This window comes from Dryobates pubescens, chromosome 1 (genome assembly GCF_014839835.1).
Source record: "Dryobates pubescens isolate bDryPub1 chromosome 1, bDryPub1.pri, whole genome shotgun sequence".
In the NCBI taxonomy this organism is placed as follows: Eukaryota; Metazoa; Chordata; class Aves; order Piciformes; family Picidae; genus Dryobates; species Dryobates pubescens.
In genome coordinates, this window is record NC_071612.1 from 58,849,668 (window position 1) to 58,872,358 (window position 22,691).

Below are 22,691 nucleotides of genomic sequence, written 5' to 3' on the forward strand. Positions count from 1 at the left end.
GCTAGGCTAATAACTGGCACAGAGCAGTTTGGGTAAGTGCTAAGTGTTAAGATGGAAACTAAAAGGAGCTGTAATCAAACACACCACATCTTATGAACAGAGGACATAATGTGATGCTTCACCTTGGTGTTGATTAGATTTGCTGGCAATTTCTGCAAAGGACTTGAGGGCAAAATCAGGAACTTGGAGGTGACAATTGGCATTAAACATACAAGCAAGCAATCAGCTAACTGCCTGTCAGCTGGGTTTTGATAACAAGAAAATACTTTATCATCTCCCTATTTATCTTAGTTCTGAGATCGTAACAGTGCCCCAAAACACCTCCAAATTACATAACATGGCCCTAAGACTCTTCCAGAGCTCCCAGGATTCCAGCAAGGCACCAATAGTTCACAGAGACCTTGCTACACCAGCTTCACAGACCACAAAAACCAAACAAGAAACCCAAACCACAACCCCAAACCTCTTAGCATGGATATTCACACATGAAATAAACTATCGACACAGAAGCCCAGCATGTGGGGGGCTGGAAGTGACCTCTGGAGATCATCCACTCCAAGCCCCCTGCTAAAGCAGGGCACCCACAACAGCTTCCTCAGGATCCCAGTGTCCAGGGGGGGTTTGGAATCTCTCTAGAGAAGGAGACTCCACAACCTCTCTGGGCAGCCTGTTCCAGGGCTCTGAAATTAGCATAAAGATATTTTTATTTATCCTACCATTCAAATTTGAATTTCTTTCCCCAACTGAAACCAGCACTTTGGAGGCTGCAGCTCCTTGGAAGCTTGTCTTCACTCTACTGATGTGCATGCCCTTAGTCCTCTGGGGTGGATTAATCACTATCTGAAAGGATGAAACAAAACTGGGTATCATAATCATGGAACAAAAATAAAGGTCAGACCAGACTGGAGTGTGAAATGCACCTCCTGGTAGCTGCAACAGGAGGTTCTAGGAGCTCCTGTTCCTCTTTGTAAGAAATTTCCCATTTCAAGGCAATTGAAGCTAATAAAACCTTTTCTTTTTTCCCTTTCCAGCCTACCTGCATAAGTTAATCAGCACCAAGCTCTACATCTCTATTTAATTTGACTAGAATGTCTGCTGCAGGAATTGTGTCAACACTGTGACTGCACCGCAAACAAACAAAATCATTTCAATGCAATTGAGCCCTGCTGATCAGTGAGGCACAGCACCGCGGCACAGCGCTTCAGACAGCTCCTGTTGGCACCCCAGCCTGCACTGCAGCTTCATTCAGAAAAGCAAATCCAGCACTGGTAAGCATCTGGGAACAACTTAGCCAAGCAAAGGAATCAAAATGCTCAACGTAAGAACAGTGCAAGCTAAAAATAGAGATGATTAGGCTCCATTTTCCTGCTTCACATAGCTGAGTAAAAACCAAAGCCCATTGTGTTTGGACACACCCCCAACACTCTCCAAACACTCACATTTAGAATCAGAATTAGTGGGGTTGGAAAGGCCCTTGCAGATCATCCAGTCCAACCATTCTCTAACTCTCCCAAGTCTGAGGCTAAACCATGGCCCTCAGCACCACAGCTGTGTCTCTCTGAAACCCTTTGTGATGGGTTACGCCCATCCTGAAAGCAGGGGGGGAGGGCTTGTGAGAGCCTCTCTCACCCCAGGTGGGGGTTTCCCCCCTGGGAAACTGAGTCTGTTCCACTCCCCCTCCCTGTCCAGCAAGCCTATAAAAAGGAAGACTCAGCAGCCATTTGCTCTCTTTTACTTCTGCCTCGCGGGGACGAAAGAGAGAGTTGCTGCTGGCTTCCTGGTTCCATGTGGTCAGGCATGGTTCTCCTCCTCCCTGCTACATCCACACCTCTTCAAAGGACTCCAAAGGACTGGCTTTGTATACATATTTTCCCCATCCATCCTTGTTCCTTACCCTTGTGAACCCTTCCTGTTATTGTCATATATTGCAGAGGGACCTCGACCGACTGGACAGATGGGCAGAGTCCAACAGGATGGCATTTAACAAGTCCAAGTGCGGGTGCTGCACTTTGGCCACGGCAACCCCATGCAGAGCTACAGGCTGGGGTCAGAGTGGCTGGAGAGCTGCCAAACAGAGAGGGACCTGGGGGTGCTGATTGACAGCCGCCTAAACATGAGCCAGCAGTGTGCCCAGGTGGCCAAGAAGGCCAATGGCATCCTGGCATGCATTAGGAATAGTGTGGCCAGCAGGAGCAGGGAAGTCATTGTGCCCTGTACTCAGCACTGGTTAGGCCACACCTTGAGTCCTGTGTCCAGTTCTGGGCCCCTCAGTTTAAGAAGGACATTGAGACTCTTGAAGGTGTCCAGAGAAGGGCAACAAGGCTGGGGAGAGGCCTTGAGCACAGCCTTATGAGGAGAGGCTGAGGGAGCTGGGATTGTTTTAGCCTGGAGAAGAGGAGGCTCTGGGGAGACCTCATTGCTCTTTACAACTACCTGAAAGGTGGTTGCAGCCAGGAGGGGGTTGGTCTCTTCTCTCTAGCAATCAGCAGTAGAACAAGAGGACACAGTCTCAAGCTGTGCCAGGGGAGGTTTAGGCTGGAGGTGAGGAGAAAGTTCTTCACTGAGAGAGTCGTTTGCCATTGGAATGTGCTGCCCAGGGAGGTGGTGGAGTCACCATCCCTGGAACTGTTCAAGAGGGGATTGGACATGGCACTTGGAGCCATGGTCCAGTCATGAGGTCTGTGGTGACAGGTTGGACTCAACCTTTGAGGTCTCTTCCAACCTTAGTGATACTGTGATACTGTAACGTTTGTAGGTACTGATAAGACAATAATGAAAGAATACCTTTTGGTGAGGTTCCCCCTGAAGCAAAGCCACCCCAGCAGTTCAGATGGGATCTGACAGTGCCTCACCTCTCTGTAAGTCTTGAGCAATCCAGGAATCTCATAATAGAGAGCGGCCACACCAACATCCCTTGCCACTGCCACGCCTGTCTTGGAGTCGACCTGAAGGATGTTGTTTGATGAGGAGCTCCAGATGCCCAGCAGGCCTAAGACACACCAGTTGGACACTCTTCAGCACAGTTATGCTAAGTCCTAACTGCAGCATTTCATGACCTCACTGGTGCCTGCAGGCATGTGCCTACTGCACAGGTACCACAGAATCATGGAATTGTTTTGGTTGGACAAGACCGCTAAGATCATCCAGGTCCAGCTGTCAACCCAGCACCACCATGGCTACACACACTTACCAATTCTGGTCCAACTTTGGTAGCCCCATCGTAAGAGTGACATAGAACTCTTGGAACAAGGCCAGAGGAGGGCCACAAACATGATCCAAAGGCTGAAGCACCTCTGCTGTGAGGATAGGCTGAGGGAGCTGTGGGTGTTTAGCCTGGAGAGAAGACTCCAGGGGTCTGCCTTCCAATAGCTGAATGGAGCCTACAGAAAGGCTGCAGAGGGACTTTCTGTAAGGGTGTCCAGAGCCAGGACAAGGCAGAATGGTTTGAAGCTGAGGGAGAGCAGGGTTAGACTGGAGCTAAGGAAGAAGTTCTTCAGCATTGAGGGTGGTGAGACACTGAACAGGTTGCCCAGGGTGGTTGTGGATGGTGGATGCTCCCTCCCTGGAGGTGTTCAAGTCCAGACTGGAGCCTAGAGCAGCCAAGTCTGGCTGAGAGGTGTCCCTTCCCATGGCAGAGGGGTTAGAGTAGATGATCTCTGAGGTTCCTTCCAACCAAAGCCATTCTGTGATTCAGAGAGATCAGGTTCTGGGTGGTCAGGTGGCAGCCCAACACCCAGGTGAGTTGCAGCTGCACTGGTAGAAGCCAATTCACACTACCAATCAAACAGCAGAGTGAAGTTGGGCAGTCCTGACCCTGCACAACCCCCTTGAAAGCCCAACCTTTGAAGCTACCAGAATGGAGACGTCTGAAGCCTGGCACAGGCCACACAGCACTGGGCACCATTAAAGTTAGAGGAGGTGATCAGGGCTGTTTTTGTCCTTGCCAGGAGCAGTGACATTTGATGCTGAACAAACAGCATCAATCGTGCGTTTGCTTCTCCCGGGGCTCACCCTGCGGTGGCAGCAGCACGGTGCTGAGGCACAGGACGTCTCCGGGCAGCACGGTGCTGAGCTCGGGCAGGATGCTGTGCTGCACTGGCAGCGCCACGTAGTCGGCCAGGCCGCTGTGCTCCGCGGCCCACACCTTCAGCAGGCTCAGCCCCACGTTCACTGTCTGGATCTCAAAGGTGTTGTTCGTGGCTCCCTTCCCCACCTGCACCAGGTCATCCCTGCAGAGAAAAGAGCAGAGACCTGCAGGTGAAGGCAAGGTGCAGTGAGGGCATTCTGCACCGCTCTGCTCTCCCGAGACCCCAACCTGCAGTGCTGGGGCCAGCTCTGGAGTCCTCAGCACAGCACAGACAGGAACCTCTTGGAGCAGGGCCAGAGGAGGCCATGAAGATAATCCAAGGGCTGGAGCACCTCCCAGTATGGGGACAGCCTGAGGGAGTTGGGGCTGTTCAGCCTGGAGAAGAGAAGGCTCCAGGGAGACCTTAGGGCAGCCTTCCAGTACCTGAAGAGGCTAGAGAAGGGCTGGGGAGGGACTCTATAGAAGCCCCTGTAGTGATAGGCTGAAGGGCAATGACTTCAAGCTGGAAGATTGTTTCACTCGTGTAAGTTGATGCATTTTTTTATGCACCTGCAAATACATTTACAGGCAGAACAAGCAGAGAAAGAGTGGAGGTATTGCCGTGGAAGCATGGCATTGTGCCATGACTGGGGTTTGGTTTGGTTAAGAGCATTCCAGGATTTGAAGGGGGCTGCTGGAGAGTTGGAGAAGGACTTTGTACAAAGGTCTGGAATGACAGCATGAGGGGAAACACTTTCAAACTGGAAGAAGTTGGGATTGAGACTGGATATTAAGAAGAAATTCTTCCAGTGGTGAGGCACTGGAACAGGATGCCCAGGGAAGTTGTGAAGGCTTCAAGCCTGGAAGTGTTGAAAGGGAGGTTGGCTGGAGCCTTGAGCAACCTGGTCTAGTAAGAAATGTCCCTGCCCATGGCAGGGGCTTGGAACTAGACGATCTTTAAGGTTCCTTCCAGCCCAACCCACTCTGTGATTCTATGCTTTTGGATTAAGTTTGCTCATGTCATTCTCCCTGCAATAAAGAGCAGATTTTGAGCTCTTTTTAGGTGGTTGACAATGCTTTGGTTATCTTCTAATGACGCCTGACAATGTAAGGAAAATCTGACCATTGCTGAGGTGCTGTTGAGGCAAACTTCAGTTCTCACATCGTTATGGTGAGGAAACACAGAGGCTGTCATTCCCAGAACCACTGAGAACTCCCTCCTCATTTAAAGAGCTGCAGAACTTCAGAACAAGGTGGTCTCTTTCCCCTTTTCTAGGGGAGTTAAGCAGCAAAGACATCAAAAGGCCAACAGGCAGCTTTCCAGCCACAGCTTCACAAATCTAAACCACGTTTGACTGCAAGTTCTGATATTTACCCCAATTCAGCATCCCTGAAGACACTGACAGGCAGAGCACCTGGCAGTGTCCCCAGCTGAGGGACAGCCACAGTGACAGACGCAGCAGCACCCGAGGTTAAGGTGCAGTGCTGCTCTTTGTAGGGCTAATGATGAGCCCTGTGCTGGAGCAGCTCTGTCACAGCTATTTTAGAAGCTAGAGCACTGTTATCTCAGGCACCTCTGTATACTGCAGAAGACTCTACAGACCATTTTGGTAGAACAAGAAAATGTTGCATTCAAGCCCTTTTCTAATTCCCCTTTAATCATGCTCTCTGTGTTATAACTGCCAAGTGCTCTGCAGGAAATGAGCTCTGTTACAGTAATGGAATTAGCAAGTGTTCACTAATGACCAAAGCAGGCTGGCTTAGAATATTTGTTATTCTCTGAGGCAGAGACCAAAAGGCCTTGGGAGGCCCGGCTCTGCTGTGCAGAGGCTGCACAAGCCTATCTGAAGAGACAGGCCCTGATCCAGAAGGTTCACCACTTTACATAAGCCTGAAGTGAGTCAGTGTGCCAGAGCAGCAGGAGGAAGGCAGCAAGGTGATGCTGGTAGGATCAGTTAGTGTATATAGGCCACTGATGTGTGCAAGCTGATGATTCAGAGTCACTTAAAGCAGAACTGTAGCCCAGCAGGTCCCACTGGGGATCAGGCTTATCTGGGGAGCTTTCCACTTGCTAGAGAGTATCGATTGCTAACTGCAACTCTTCTTCCTGCTGCGGTGCCTCTGAAGGCTGCAGAGACAAAATCCTTTCTTTGCCAATCCCAGCCCAAGCTGTGTCTTCACTTGAGGTTTCTGGAACAATCTTTGTTCCTTGCTGTGGCTGCCCTGGGGCCTGCTTTGCTCTCTGTCAGTACCTGACAGAGCCCTACCTGTTGGTGGCGAAGCTGAGCAGGGCGTTGTGTGAGTGAAAAGCCTCTCCAGAGCTGTCGTGGAAGTGGACTGTGAACCTCAGCGTCACGCCCAGGGGCACAGCCAGCAGGGCCTTGCTGCTTCCTGCCTGCAGAAGAGGGCTCATGGAGATTCTCAGGTATGAGATTGGGCAGACCTGTAAAAACACCAGTGAAAAGCCTTATTGTTTGGGGGTTTTTTAAGACCTCTATAAAAATAAAGTCATCTGCAGGGGCTCTCATTATGCAAATGTACAAAGCTTCTTTTGCTATGGGGCATAAACTCAAACAGGAAGTTCCATCTCAACATGAGGAGCAACTAATTTACTGTGAAGGTGGCAGAGCACTGGAGCAGGCTGCCCAGACAGGTGGTGGAGTCTCCATTCTGGAGCCTTCCATGGTCTGCTTGGATGTGTTCCTGTGTGGTCTGCCCTAGGTGACCCTGCTTTGGCAGAGGGGTGGGACTGGGGTATCTTCTCCCAGGTGGCCAGCACCAGAACAAGAGGACACAGTCTCAAGCTGCTCCAGGGGAGATTTAGGCTGGATGTTAGGAAGAAGTTCTTCACAGAAAGAGAGATTGGCCATTGGAATGGGCTGCCTGGGGAGGTGGTGGAGTCACCATCACTGGAGGTGTTTAGGAAGAGACTGGATGGGGTGCTTGGTGCCATGGTTTAGTTGATTAGATGGTGTTGGTGTTGGGTTGGACTCACTCTCAAAGGTCTTTTCCAACCTGGTTAATTCTAGTCTAGTCTATGTCTTCAGAGGTCCCTTCCAAGTCCCAACATTCTGTTATTATCAGTATACAGTTATTTCACAGGGCCATAGAATAGCTGAAGTTGAAAAGGGCTTCTGGAAACTGTTTAGTCCCATGCTCTGCTCCTGCTGGATTACCTTGAGCCAGGTGCCCAGAATCATGTGCAGGCTGGACGTGAGAATCTCCTGGGATGGAGACAGCACAAATTCACTGGGCCATCTGTGCTAGTGTCCAGCAGCCCTCACAGGAAAAAGGTGCTGTCCTACACTCCATGTGCTGCAGTCCTTGTGCATTCCCTCTTGCCTTGTCACGGTGTGCACTGCTGAGGAAACTCTGGCCCTTTACACCCTCACACCAGATACTCCTACATATTGTTCTCTGCCAGCACTGGGGATTGAAGCAAGCAGCAGTGCTGCGTAGACTTGACAGGCTGCAGTGTTATCCTGTAGCTTACCACTGTCCAGACTCCCTGGATATGGGAAAGAACAAGTTGCCCCAAGTCTCCTGTCCCACTGTAATACACAGAACCCCAGCACGGAGGGGTTGCAAGGGACCTCTGGAGGTCCTCCAATCCACCCCCCTGCTAAAGCAGGGCACCCACAGCAGCTTGCCCAGGATCACAATGGCTGGGGGGGCTGGAATCTCTCCAGAAAAGGAGACTCCACAGCCTCTGGGCAGCCTGCTCCAGGGCTCCAGTATCCTCACACCAAAGAAGCTTCTCCTCCTAACACTCAGCTGAAACCGCCTGGGTTCCAGTTTGTGCCCACCACTGACAAGAGTCTGACCCCACTCTCTTGCCCCTCACGCTTTAGCTCTTGCTGGGGACTGAGAAGTTCCCCTCCCAGGCTGCTCTTCTCCAGGCTAGAGAGGAAGCTAAACTCCCCAGTATATATGTATATGAGCATAAGGGGATGGGATGGTCACTGTTTGCCCTTGCAGAGGGTGAAGAAGCCAAGGTGAAACCACAGTGTTTCTAACAGCCTTGGCTCTGAGTGAAGGTTTGCCCAGCTGGGGAGAAATCCCTGTAAAACACCATCACAGACACCACAAACTGCTGCCCCCACACAGGCCCGCAGTGGCCTGGCAACAGGCCAGAAGCAACACCCAGCACCTTTCCTCTGGTGTGCTGGGTGGGTTTTCCACCCAACCACTGGGCAGACTGACCTTGGTACTGCCGCTGCTGGGATGCTGCAGCCAGGCTTGGGCAGTGGAAGTGCAGTGCCACAGACAGGCACTCAGAACTGGTGCTTGACAAACCCTGAGTGGTCAGCAGGCTGCATTTGGTTGCCTCAACACCTCTCCTCACCCCAGAGAGAAGTTAGAAACCGCTCCAGAAGGTGTCCTAGATAATCCATTTGTGCACACCCCCACGTTCCTGCAGTAACACTCTGATGAAGGAGGTTGGGCTGAAGGAAAAGGCTTCAAGACTTCATTTGTTATTTTACTATTCTTGAGTAACTTCTCTAGCAAAATTACCCACCCACAACAACTCTATCTGTTCCTTCTGCTGCAGCTGTTGGAAAATAAATAATGGAAGGACAGAGCAAGCAACCCCCCCCCTCCTTAAATATACAGAGAAAACTATTTTAAAAGAAGCCCTGGAGCTTATCTTGTAGGAAAAGCCCTTTTTCTTCTGAGCAAAGAGGCTCAGCTAAAATGTGAAACTCTGCAGTCTGAAAATGTACATGTCAAAACTTAAAAGGGAAAGGACAAATTTGGCCTCAAGCAAATACCATCTATGGTGAGGATGAAAACCCCCACAGCAGTGGCTGAGTATCAGCCTGTCCTGCTGCCTCCTCCATGGGCTGAGAGAAGCAGGCAGAGCACCAGTGCACACCAGTGCACACCAGCACCTGCCCAACCGCCTGAGCTCACCACCTAACACCACCACCATTTCCCAGACAGGCTTTCAAGCTTGCTTTACTTCATCTCAGAAACTGTCCCACAAGGGACAACTGCTCAGTTTAATATTGATGAGAGCAGCTATTCACTGTTAAAGCACACCAGTTTTTAAAGTACTTTTTATGTCACAGAATCACAGAATGCCCAGGGGTTGGAAGGGACCTCTAGAGATCATCTAGTGCAACCCCCCTGCCAAAGCAGGATCAGCCAGGACAGGACACATAGCAACACTTCCAGGTGGGTTTGGAATCTCTCCAGAGAAGGAGACTCCACAACCTCTCTGGACAGCCTGTTCCAGGGCTGCAGCACCCTCACACCAAACAAGTTTCTCCTCATGTTGAGGTGGAACCTCCTGGGTTCCAGCTTACAACCCTTTGTTCCTTGTCCTATCACAGGACACCACTGAAAAAGCCAACCCCTCAGATACTGATAGGCATTGATCAGGTCCCCTCTCAGCCTTCTCTTCTCCAGGCTCAACAGGCCCACATCTCTCAGTCTTGCTCCATAGCAGAGATGTGCCAGTCCCTTCATCATCCTCACAGCCTCTGCTGGACTCTCTGCAGCAGATCTCTGTCTCTCTCGAACTGTGGAGCCCAAACCTGGACACAGTATTGCAGGTGTGGTCTCAGCAGGGCAGAGCAGAGGGGCAGGAGAATCCCAAGACAGGCTGGGCACAGTGAGCTGAGTACAGCTGGCACAGGTGGGTGCTCAGCTGGGTTCCCTGCTCTGCAGGCTGTCTTTGCCCGATTCCCCTGTCTCCTTGCCCTCCACAGCACAAAGCCAGAGGGCTAAGTGTTAGGTGGTGCTGCTGCAGCAGTATGGTTCTTAATTGTGTACAGCTGTAAAGAGCCCAAACAAGAGCTTATGAAAGGAAGGACAGCATGAAGGAGAGCTCTGCCTTAGGATGACACAACAGATTCAGGCTCATCTCCTGCTCTGGCACAAGTTTTTCCACATGACCTTCAGCAAAACCACTCCAACTCTCTCCCAGCTCCTCATCCACACAGTGAAGGCAGCAGTACTGCCTTACCTCAGGACGTTACTGTGAGGGGACTGAGGTGATTCCCATAAAGTGGAGTGCAGGAAAGCAAATCACTTGTACAAGATGCTGTGCTGAGATGGTTCCTCCTACAAAGAGCTCCCAAACTTAACACCACAGGGCACAGACTCCACAGCTCAGTGACAGCCTCAATGTGCACAGAAAGAATGCCCAGAGTGGGACTGAACTCCAGCCCCACAATGTGCTGACTGAATGTCATCTGAGCCAGCCCCGCGCTCCTCGGACGCCTTTCACTCGCGGGATCCAGCAGCGAAGGGAAGAAACAAGGTCACCTGCAAGAGAGCTGCAGACTTTCACTGCCACCAGCCAGCAGCAGGCATGGCTTTAGTGAAACTGAGCCACAACTTCTTTCCTTCTCCACACAGGAAAAGAGAGACCTACATCCTGTCCTACAAAGCTGAACATGGTGGCAAAACCCAACATTCAAGTAGAAATCGAAATCCACCAAGCTGCTTCGCAGGAATCCTAACCATCAAACTCCCAACTCAGCTCAAGTCAGCACTTCTGCCTCCTTCAGCTGGGACACAGGGAAGATGCTGACAGAGTAAAATGGGATATGAGGAAGTGGAGCAGCGGGGATCTCAAGGCTCACCTTGCCAGATGTAGAAAGTTCTTGGCACAAAGATTTCCGAACAGAAATTACAGAATCACAGAACAGTTTGGGTTGGAAGGGACCTTAGACATCAGCTGGTTCCAATCCCCCTGCCATAGGCAGGGTCATATCCCACCAGACCAGGTTGCTCAAGGCCTCATCCAGCCTGGCTTTCAACACTTTCAGGCTTGGAGCCTCCACAGTTTCTCTGGGCAACCTGCTCGAGAGCCTCACCACCATTCTCTTAATGTCTGATCTCAATCCAGCTTCTTCCAGTCTGAAGCCATCCCCCCTCGTCCTGTCACCCCATGCCATTGTCCAAAGTCCTTCTCCAGCTCTCCTGCAGCCCCCTTCATATACCTTTATATCTGGCAATGAAGGCCTCATGTTCCCTTATGTCCCAAGTGCCCAACCAGTAAGATTCATCAGACTTCAGACAACAGCACTCACTTGATAGATGACAAAAGATACCTCACTAGCCTGGGAATGAACTGCTGAGCTTTGCTACAGATCTGCCCTTCCCTGGAGCAGCCACAGGGCAGCCTTGGACATGCTCCTTGCCAGCTCTCAGGCAACAGCAGCTAAATGATTGCCTCTGGTAGGAGAGGCTTCCTCACACAGACTCTCGTCATATGTAAGAGTCGAACTGCAGGGAAGCAGCAGAGAAAGGAAATTCTGGGGCACTGTACAGCTACATCTCCAATGTCATGAAAACCCAGGTTATCACTGGGGTACCTCACAGCAGATGCTGCATTTATATTTAGCACTCCAGATCACCACTACTTCTTCATATTGTTCTCTGCCAGCACTGGGGATTGAAGCGAGCAGCAGTGCTGTGTAGGCTTGACAGGCTGCAGTGTTACCCTGTAGCTTAACACTGCTCAGACTCCCTGGATATGGGAGAGAACAAGCTGCCCCAAGGCTTCTCTCCCACTGTAATACAGAGAACCCCAGCATGGTGGGGTTGAAAGGGACCTCTGGGTATCATCCAATCCAACCCCCTGCTAAAGCAGGGCACCCACAGCAGCTTGCCCAGGATCACAATGGCCAGGAGGGTTTGGAATCTCTCCAGAAAAGGAGACTCCACAACCTCTCTGGGCAGCCTGCTCCAGGGCTCCAGCACCCTCACACCAAACAACTTTCTCCTCCTGTTCAGATGGAACCTTCTGGGTTCCATTTTGTGCCCACTGCCCCTTTTCCTGGCCCTGGGCATCACTGACAAGAGTCTGACCCCAGCCTCTTGGCCCTCACCCTTTAGCTCTTGCTGAGCACTGAGAAGTTCCCCTCCCAGGCTGCTCTTCTCCAGGCTCAACAGCCCCAGGGTTCTCAGCCTTTCCTTCTCACAGAGATGCTCCAGGCCCCTCAGCAGCTTTGTAGCCTATCCTGTAGTTCCTTGTCTCTCTTGAGCTGGGCAGCCCAGAACTGGACCCAGTACTTCACATGAGGCCCATTAGGGCAGAGCAGAGGGGGAGGATATCATCCCTTGACCTCTTGCCACACTCAACTTGATGCACCCCAGGATCTCATTTGCCTTCTTGGCCACAAGGACGTTACTGGCTCATGGGGAACTTCTTGTCCCCACAGCACTCCCAGGTTCTTCTCCACAGAGCTGCTTCCCAGCAGGTCAGTCCCTCACCTGTACTGGTGCAGAGGGTTGTTCCACCCCAGCTGCAGGACTCTACAGTTGCCCTTGTTAAGATTCCTGTGGTTCCATTTAGTTTGGTGTCCCAAAGTGTCTTTGCAAGCTCAGAACTCACTGTTAACTACTTCAGGTTTTTCAGAAGTGAAGTTGATGAAGTGCAGTTTACCATCCCTGTCACAGCAGGGATGCCACACTGCTAACACACAGCTGCAAAGAGAGATGACTCTACCTTAACAGCAGCCACAATGGTCTGGGTGATCCCAAAGGACTCTTGTGAAGTGACTTCAATGGTGGATGATCCTATCAAAGAGCCAGCAGTAAGGAAGCCCCTCTCATCCAGCCTCACCACAGGCACTTTATCCGGTCCATCCAGGATGCGGTATCTCAGTGAGGCCACGTGGTCCCTTGAGAGAACAAAGGAAACAGAGGACAGGAGGCTCCCTTGAATGAGCAAGCTCACATCAGCACCAACCTGCCATCCACAGCTACAAGACTGCTGCTTGCTATGTGTTTTTTCCACATGCCTGCAGTACAAGCTGACCAGCCTGTGTTCTAGTCTAAGAAAGACTGAACTTGTGGTTCAAGCTGTCTTGGAGGAGCTCTTAGCTGGGCAGGGGCATGTGTGGCACTCCAGTTTGCATCCACTGCCCTGCAGCATCACCATCCCCTGCTGTACAGTGGAATCCAGACAGTGATGGCTGAGGCTACAGCACACAGCTTCTGCTCTCCTTTTATGTGAGCAGCACCTTGAAGGGGATTAATCTGCCAGGGCCAGTGCTGGGACTGGAGAGAGTCTGGGACTTGATTAAATGGATCTCATCATGGAAATGGCTTTGTAGCCAAGGTTAATTTTTGGAGTAACCCTCTCCATGATGTTTTCATGTTAATAAAGGGAGCAAATACAAGCTGTAATTAGGGAGCACTCAGGGCCATCAGCTACTTGTAAGTATCACTTTTCACATCAGCTAGAAGATCTGTAAATTATTTCTTTTTCTGTCTTTCCAAGCTCCTCCACTGAGGTAGAGCTACTCCATTTGAACCTAGGGAAAAGAAAGCATTAGAGCTGGGTGTTAAGCTGTCCTTTCCTTGGCTGTAGTGCTGTTAGGTTTGGTGGTCGGGTTCAGACATAGGGGCTCCAACACTGCACAGTGAAGACAAGGGATACAGAAATGTACACACTGGTATCACCTCCACAAAGGGGATTCTTCCCCTCTACTCTGCTCTGCTGAGACCCCCACCTGCAGTGCTGGGGCCAGCTCTGCAGCCCCAAAATGAGAAGAGCATGGAACTGTTAGAGAGGAGATTGCAAAGATGGTCAGGGGGCTGAAGCACCTCTGCCTGTAGAGAAGACTTGAGAGATTTAGGGTTGTTCAGCCTGGAGAAGAGAAGGCTCCAGGGAGAGCTTAGAACAGCCTTCCAGTACCTGAAAAGGACTACAGGAAAGCTGGAGGGGGACTTCTGACAAAGGCCTGGAGTGACAAGATGAGGGGCAAGGGCTTTTTGCTGGAAGAAGCTGGATTGAGATCAGACATTAGGAGGAAACTGTTCTCCATGAGAAGGGTGGTAAGGCACTGGAACGGGTTGCCTAGAGAAGTTGTGAAGGCTCCAAGCCTGGAAGTGTTCAAAGCCAGGCTGGATGGAGCCTTGAGCAAGCTGGACTCTGCTCATGGCAGGGGGAGGTTGCCACTAGTAGATCTTTAGGGTCCCTTGCAACCCAAACCATTCTGTAACTCCATGATGTAACAACTTAATGAAGAATTGTTCAGACAAACTGCTCAGAACAGGCACCAGAACACCATGGGTACCTGAGTACAAATGACAGGGCTCCTGTGCAAGTGTTTCAAAAGCAGATGCTGAATGACCATGGCCATTGGAGCTCCAGTGAAAGGAACAGTTCCTTCCCTTACAAAGTAAATGCATGCACAAAGCCTCAGCCTCGGGCTATGTCCTACTGTCTCTAAGTGCACCTTCTTATGCTACAGAAACCAAACTTCAAAGCTGAAATGAATCTGAAACATCAGGCTTTGGAAACAGATTATGTAAAAAGGACTTTTCAATCTCAGAATCCAGTCATGGGCTCTGTGTAAGAGACAGAGCAGAGCCTTGATCACCCCGGGAAAAAAAAGCCTCCAGTGAAAGCAGGCTACTGCTTTAACTGGCTCAGCATCTTTTAAACCAAGGATCTCTTAAGTTCCCACTACTGAAGGAATTTTCTAGCTACAATCCAACTAACAGGAGATTTGACAGAGCCCAGAAGTACAGCTGAGCCACCAGTGACTTGATGTATTATGTGACACTCTGGCAAGAGACTGCAAAAGCTGACTTCAAACACTACTGCTTTAGGACTTTGCTACACTGTTGGCACAGCTCACAGGACGAAAACTCATCACTAACCTGTTTGTCTGAAGTTTAATGAAGGAATTTGGTGACATTAAGATCTGTTCTGCTTCTACTTCTGGAATGACCAGATGAAGTTTTTCGAACACCTGGAAAACAGAAGGCATTTTAACCTACTGTTGTGTGCAGCAAAGTAGTTTATTTCCGTTTAGTTCACCTTCACAGCAAAAAAAAAAACCCAAACCCAGGAAAACTGTAACACACTGAGGTGGTTTTAATTCTACTCTTATAATATATATGGTAAAAACAACAAAAAAAAAAGAAAATGAAAGATGAATTCAAGGAGACTGGGATAGGTATCTTGGCAGTATCTTGTGAGGCACTGGAGCAGGCTGCCCAGGGAGGTTGTGATGCCACATCCAGCTGGCAGCCAGTCACCAGTGGTGTCCCCCAGGGATCAGTGCTGGGCCCCAGCCTTTTTCATATCTTCATGGATGATCTGGAAGAGGGGATTGAGTCAGTCATCAGCAAATTTGCAGATGACACAAAGTTGGGAGCAGATGTTGGTCAGTTAGAGGGCAGAAGGGCTCTGCAGAGGGACCTCGACCAACTGGACAGATGGGCAGAGTCCAACGGGATGGCATTTAACAAGTCCAAGTGCCAGGGGCTGCACTTTGGCCACAACAACCCCATGCAGAGCTACAGGCTGGGGTCAGAGTGGCTGGAGAGCTGCCAAACAGAGAGGGACCTGGGGGTACTGATTGACAGCTGCCTAAACATGAGCCAGCAGTGTGCCCAGGTGGCCAAGAAGGCCAATGGCATCCTGGCCTGCATTAGGAATAGTGTGGCCAGCAGGAGCAGGGAGGTCATTGTGCCCCTGTACTCTGCATTGGTTAGGACACACCTTGAGTCCTGTGTCCAGTTCTGGGCCCCTCAGTTTAAGAAGGACATCGAGACTCTTGAAGGTGTCCAGAGAAGGGCAACAAGGCTGGGGAGAGGCCTTGAGCACAAGCCCTACAAGGAGAGGCTGAGGGAGCTGGGGTTGCTTAGCCTGGAGCAGAGGAGGCTCAGGGGAGACCTCATTGCTCTCTACAACTACCTGAAAGGTAGTTGTAGCCAGGAGGGGGTTGGTCTCTTCTCTCAAGCAACCAGCACCAGAACAAGAGGACACAGTCTCAAGCTGTGCCAGGGGAGGTTTAGGCTGAAGGTGAGGAGAAAGTTCTTCACTGAGAGAGTCGTTTGCCATTGGAATGTGCTGCCCAGGGAGGTGGCGGAGTCACCGTCCCTGGAGGTGTTCAAGAGGGGATTGGATGTGGCACTTGGTGCCATGGTTTAGTCATGAGGTCTGTGGTGACAGGCTGGACTTGATGATCTTTGAGGTCTCTTCCAACCTTGGTGATACTGTGGTATTGTGAATGACAAGAACTAAACCAAAGAAATGTTACTGTGCAGAGGGGAACTCAGCAGCAAAGCTCTTCTGCAGCCCTACCACTGCTTATCCCCAAGGCACAAATCTTCTCCATTTCAGGTGGCCTACAATAAAACCTGAGGCCAGAAATTCATTCAGGCATCGCAGCACTGTGGCTGTTCATTGTAAACCTTACCAACACCTGAGGAACTTGGAGGGTTCCAAACAGCAGAAGGTTATACAAACAAGAATAAGAGCTCAATGATAAACCTAAGCTGCAACTACTCCTTTGCATTTCCAATTCCTGCCTCATACACAGACTTTAATTCAGCTCTGAAGCAGACATTAAAATCTTAACTGTCAGGAGCATCATCATACCTCAATTTGGATTTCATCAGACAGTTCTTCTGCCATGTTCTCAAACTGGTTGGCTGCAGGATCAAGGGCCTTCACAACAACTTTCAGGCCTGTACTTCCCTTTCTTCTGCCATAAACATCCATTGCAAAGTTGTATTTTGCAGGAAGCTGAAAAGAAGCCTTGGAGAGGAGGAGGAGATTAAAAGGCTTCTGACAGAATGACATGACACTGAGGCAAAGGAAACACCACCCCCAGTGTGGGCAATTGCCCCGTGCTTTGAAGGCAGCGGCAGCACCAGTATTGTCTCAGTTGCCATTCCCTGGCAGCTTCCTTCCCCCAGGACACACACACATGCAAGAGCACACACAGAAGCTACCTCACTGTGCCTTGTCTTGACATCCAGAGTGTCCCTTTTGGTGACAGACCAGTGGAACGTTAGCCCTGGCACGGCACTGCCAAACGAGAAAGGAGTCTGACTGCTGGTGATGCCCGTCACGTACACTGGCATCTAGGAAAGGAAAAAAACAAGAGACTTCTGTGATGCTAACTACACCTGCACTGAGCAAACAATCAAACTGCAAATTCCTGGACCCACAGGTGGTATTTCTTATGGAGGAAATGGTTTGGCTGCTGGATTGCACGGAGGCATCATGCTGAGGACTCGACCACCAGCCGCTAAGAAGTAAATTGAATTATTCTCCTGCTCATAGAACCACAGAAAGGCTTCGGTTGGAAGGGACCTCAGAGAGGCAGGGATGCCTCTCAACTGGACTTGGTTGCTCAAAGCCTCATCCAACACAGCCTCGAACACCCCCAGGGAGGAGGCCACAACCTCCCTGAGCAGCCTACTCCAGAGTCTCACCACCCTCCTACTGAAGAACAACTTCCTCAGCTCCAGTCTAACCCTGCTCTCCCTCAGCTTCAAACCATTTTCCCCTGTCCTGTCCCCAGACACCCTCACGAAAAGTCCCTCAGCAACCTTCCTGGAGGATCCCTTTAGGTGTTGGAATGCAGCTCTAAGGTCCCCCCTGAGTCTTCTCCTCTGCAGGCTGAACAAGCCCAGGTCCCTCAGCCTATCCTCATAGCAGAGGTGCTTCAGCCCTTGGAGCCCTTTTCTCCTATTTTGATGATCTTTAAGGTCATTTCCAACCCATTCTCTGATCAGATGATCTGACAGGATTGGCCACAGCTTGCAGGCCAACATTTTAACACAGAAGCCACTAACCTGGGTGCCTGTTTTCATCCGTGTGATTGGTGCATGAATTCTGACAGCTGCCAGCTGCACCACTTCAACTTCCACTTTGTCCTGAAAAGGGGGAAGGGAGAACACTGTAAGTCACCTTCAGGATCTCTTCACTGTTTTGCCATTATCTAATCACTCTTACCATGTGATCTGCACATGACTTAGCAGAGAAAATACAGATGGACATCACTCAGTAGGACGTAAAGGAATTACAGAAGCATCAGCTTTGGACTGAAAGGCACTTAAAATGCCACAGGAATGAGTGAAACCCAGCTCTGCTCAACACTCCTGATGATGGAAATGATGGAGCTGTGATGGAGCAGAGAGGTGACACCAAGGGACTGGACCATAGTGGTCCCTAGGAGAAAAAGAGAGATCAATAAACCCAGAAGGTAAAGGAAGGAAATGAGAATGGTACAAGCAGCATATGGGACAACCAAGAAGAACAGGATGCTAGGTGTTGATACTCTGATGTTTGCTCTTCACAGATCTTGACATTCCTCATAGATTTTATTCCAACTGTGTACCAAGGAGACGAGGTCAGACCTGGACCTCACGGGGCAGTAGGTTTAGCTTTCAAGATGATTCTGGTTCCTGTAAGAGCATCAAGGCAGACAAAGCACAGAGAGCTTTCTTAACAGGAAGAGCACTCTGTCTCCTCTTGGCCTGCGGTGACATCCTTCAAGCAGCAGAGCTCTGTGCTGTGCAGCATCTCTCCTACCTTGACCTCAAATGAAGAGCCATAAGATTTGGCCCAAGTTCTGCTGTTCTGAGTCTCACCCAAGTTCCAGGCACTGTGCACCCTTTACAGGCCTGCTCAGCGGCTCCCTCACACTCAGCTGGCAGGAAATTATCTGGGCACAGATTCTTATGGAGTGTCAGGGATTGAACTTCCTAGACTGACTCAGGTACAGCACAGGCTGACAGAGCCTGCCTAGAGCTTCAGAGCCAGTGTGTTTGTTAAGCAACAGCTACCTTCTGACTTCTCCTGACACAAGATGCTGCTCAGCTGTAAGGTGAAACAGCCAAGGACAGCTTTAGGAAGGCTTCTTTAGACAGGCTTTTCTAATTTACTTGTCAGTTCTAAAGATCCCAGACTGATGATAAAGTCTTCTTGGGTTCTCAGTAGAACTTTAAGGCACAGCAAGAGGTAGCCATCTGTTGGAAGTATCAACCTATGCCAACAGAGGGCTGAGTTCACATTTCTCACCTCCTGAAGGAAGCCAGGGAAGCACACAAGTTAAACCTGACTGATGCAAAGAGACCCTTCTGAGCCAAACCCCCGAGTTCAAGAGATCCTCTTCCAGCCCCAATCAGTATCATAAAGCATTACCTGAAACACCACAAGGAGCTTCCCTGTCTCTGCATCAACAGCCTGCACCACTCCTGTCACCGTGCTGTTGCCGACAGCCACCCCTTGGACCAGCCCAGTGCTCTTCACTGAGGCAATCTGCTCATTGCTGATGGAGAAAATGATGTTGGACTGGGGCTGAGGTCCTCCTTCTGAGGTGATCTGTAATGAACAGCACACAAACCACCTCAGGTTAACCCAGCAGATACTTCTGGTTCCTGTCACACAGTCCTTGCTCAGCACCGCAGCGTTCCCAGTAGGCAAAGGCTGTCTGAACCTTCCCAGGACGCCTCAGGGCTTATTTCTCTGCACACTGGCCCTTGAGTGATGCTGGACTGGGAAACACAGGAGCTATGCACAGAAGTGCACTATGTGCTTGTGGCAGTACACCCAAACCCCCTCCCCCAGCCAGGAAGATGGGATGGGGGGAAACAGAGAAGCTGGGATGAAGGGAGCTAGGGGAGATACCTCCCAGGACTGTGGATCAGGGAGCTCACATGGACCCTTTCCCCAGGCCTTGTGGCAGGCACAGAATCCATGCTGGGTTAAGTCTGGGCATGTTTGGGCAGAGAACTGATGATTATTGGTTTCTGGCCTTTTGTTTGTGGCTTTTGGACTTGCTTTCTGGTAACATGTAGTAAAAAATTAGCCTGGCGTGCTAAAATAGGTGAGCTGCAGAGAGCATGAGCTCTTCTCTCTTGGGTCTTTTACCCCCCACACATGTGAATTAAAGCAGCCACAGCAGTTCAGGAGGACTTTTCCAATAAAAAGAGAAAATTAGAGGATTTCCCACAATTAGCAAGCAGCATTGGGAGTGACCGATACATTCCTAAAGGATCTGGGAACTTCCTTCCTTTTGGTAGTAGGAGTAATATTTACTGCTTTTGGATTTATCTTTCCAAATGTTATTCTCAAACTATTCCTAACCATTCCTGTTGTGAGGATAAGCTCAACCAAACACCAAACTTTTATAACCTTTATAATCTTTGTATCAAGTTATGTGGGAGGCAGAGTCACATTAGTAAATAATTAACCTATTATTAGGATCTTGCCTTATTACCCCTTTATTTGTAACAGTGCTTCACACAGAATGGAATAGGGTCCATGGAACATCCAGCCCAGGAAGTTTCAGAACAGTTCACCTCCCTTTCTGGTTCTGTGTTTCAGGCTGCAGAACTGGCCTCACTAAGCTGTTTCCTGGAGGTGACAGATTTCTTAATGCTGGGCTGCTATTTCCCACTGGAAAAGCTGAAACTCCCTTAGCACAACTGAATCCAAAACACTCAAGTGGAAGGTGGCTCAAGAACGGACCTGCTGTGGTCAGGAGGAGCATTCAGTGTGAATGCAGCTAAGCTGCCAAGCTGAACAATGTACTCCTGAAAAAGAAGTTCTATTTTGAAACAGAAATTACAAGAGACAGAAAACAGGCAAGAAGCTGCCTTACCTGAATCATGGCCCCAATAATGAGGGTCACTTTCTTTGGCAGTAGTTTAAATGGAGGAAAGACCTACACACAGAAGATCAATTGTGTCACAAAACTGTACAGATGATGTAAAGCTGAGTCTTCACTTGCTTCACTCCAGTGAATTGAGCAGTCAGAAACTTAGCTCATCCCTTGCAGTTAATAACCCACTATGAAATCCGAAACAGAGGAGCACTTGGATCACTTCCAGACTTCCTTCCAGTTAATTACTACACAATCAATTAATTATGACATACTGTGACACTGTTCCTATTCATAGAATCATACAGTCATTAAGGTTTAAAGACCTCGAAGATCATCCGGTCCAACCTTCTACCCAACACTTCCATGACCACTAGACCATGTCCCAGACTGCCACAACTACTCATTTCTTGAACACCTCCAGGGATGGTGACTCCACCACCTCCCTGGGCAGTCTGTTCCAATGCTTGACCACTTGAAATTTTTCCTAATGTCCAACCTAAACCTCCCCTGGTGCTGCTTGAGGCCATTTCCTCTTGCCCTGTCATTAGTTACTTGGGAGAAGAGACCAATACCAGCCTCAATCCATCCTCTTTTTAGGGAGCTGTAGAGAGCAATGAGGTCTCCCCTCAGCCTCCTTCTTCTCCAGACTAAACAACCCCAGCTCCCTCAGCTGCTCTTCACCAGCCCTGTTCTCCAGATCCTTCCCCAGCTCGGTTGCCATTCTCTGAACATGCTCCAGCACTTAAATGTCTCTCTTATACTGCAGTGCTCAAAACTGGACACAGAACTCAAGGTGCAGGTGCTGAGTACAGGGGCACCATCACCTCCTTCTACCATACAGAAATTTTCCTTATTTTATGTGAAATACTGTACTTCAATCTGCTGGGGAGCAGAGCTGATTCTTTGTCCTGTTTTGTCAGCAACAGTTGCTGTCAGACTCGTCTGCCCGATGGCCATCCCATGCACTTGAAAGGCAGCAGTGTGGTCATCAAGAGCTTCACTGAGTGGGCTGCAGCAGAGAAAGACATAAAAAGAACTCTTAACACTCTGAAAACTCATCACTGAATAAACTGGCTCCCCAAAGGGGTTATGGAGTCTCCTCCTCTGGACCTTTCAAGACCCATCTGGATGCATTCCTGTGTGACCTGTGCTGGGTTCTATGGTCCTGCTCTGGCAGGGGGTTGGACTGGATCCCCAGAGGTCCCTTCCAACCCCTAACATCCTGTGAGCCTGTGATCCTGTAAATTACCTGAATAACAGATGCAGAGAACTTCTTTAGTGCACAGCAGCTGTATCATAAGGATGACTCAGTGACTGCATCTTAAGCAAAATCAATGTAACCACCACCTTTCTGCACATAACATCCTGGCATGGCTCTTTCTAGCCTGTGTTTTATCTTAAAAGGTAATTAAAACTTCACCAAAATAAAGTCAGCCTAGAATGGTTTGGGTTGGAAGGGACCTTAAAATTCAGCTAGATGCAACTCCCCTGCCATGGGCAGGGACACCTCCCACCAGACCAGCTTGCTCAAGGCCCTGTCCAACCTGGCCTTGAACACAGCTTCTTTGGACACCCTGTTCCAGTGCCTCACCACCCTTCTGGGGAAGAACTTCTTCCTAATGTCTTCCCTAAATCCAGCTTCTTCCAGTTTGAAGCCATCCCTCCTCACCCTGTCACTCCAGGCCTTTGCACAAAGTCCTTCTCCACCTCTCCTGCAGCCCCCTTCCAGCACTCCACCACCTCCCTGGGCAGCACATTCCAATCCCTCACCACTCTTCCTACTGTCCAGTCTAACCCTGCCCAGTGGCAGCTTAAGGCCGTTCCCTCTTGTTCTGTCACTAATGACCTGTGAGAAGAGACCAGCACCAACCTCTCCACAACCTCATTTCAGGTAGTTGCAGAGAGCCAGGAGATCTCCCCTCAGCCTCCTCTGTTTCACACTAACCATCCCCAGCTCCCTCAGTTGCTCCTCATCAGATTTACTCTCCAGGCCCTTCCCAGCTTCCTTGTCTTCCTCTGCCCTGGCTCCAGCACCTCCACATCTCTCCTGTATTGAGGTGCCCAAAACTGGACACAATACTTGAGGTGTGGCCTCCCCAGAGCTGAGCACAAGGGGACAATCCCCTCCCTGCTCCTGCTGGACACAGCATTTCTAATCCCAGCCAGGATGCCACTGGCTTTCTTGGCCACCAGGGCACTGCTGGCTCTGTTCAGCTGCTTGTCCATTAGCACCCTCAGGTCCCTTT

The 22,691-nt window shown here is 50.0% G+C and overlaps 1 protein-coding gene across 1 annotated transcript in view; it reads right to left on the reverse strand.

Moving 5' to 3' along the window:
* Positions 1 to 22,691, reverse strand: part of LOC104296548 (nuclear pore membrane glycoprotein 210) — a 90,796-nt gene that overhangs the window by 6,726 nt on the left and 61,379 nt on the right. Inside the window, exons 23-34 of the mRNA XM_054176577.1 lie at positions 21,319 to 21,454; positions 20,443 to 20,505; positions 18,981 to 19,160; positions 17,630 to 17,710; positions 16,781 to 16,912; positions 16,425 to 16,583; positions 14,696 to 14,787; positions 12,531 to 12,705; positions 6,334 to 6,509; positions 4,012 to 4,229; positions 2,853 to 2,989; positions 717 to 840 (exon numbers count right to left, since the gene is read on the reverse strand). Coding sequence (XP_054032552.1) covers positions 717 to 840; positions 2,853 to 2,989; positions 4,012 to 4,229; positions 6,334 to 6,509; positions 12,531 to 12,705; positions 14,696 to 14,787; positions 16,425 to 16,583; positions 16,781 to 16,912; positions 17,630 to 17,710; positions 18,981 to 19,160; positions 20,443 to 20,505; positions 21,319 to 21,454 — 1,673 coding nt within the window. The remainder of the gene's footprint in view (positions 1 to 716; positions 841 to 2,852; positions 2,990 to 4,011; positions 4,230 to 6,333; positions 6,510 to 12,530; positions 12,706 to 14,695; positions 14,788 to 16,424; positions 16,584 to 16,780; positions 16,913 to 17,629; positions 17,711 to 18,980; positions 19,161 to 20,442; positions 20,506 to 21,318; positions 21,455 to 22,691) is intronic.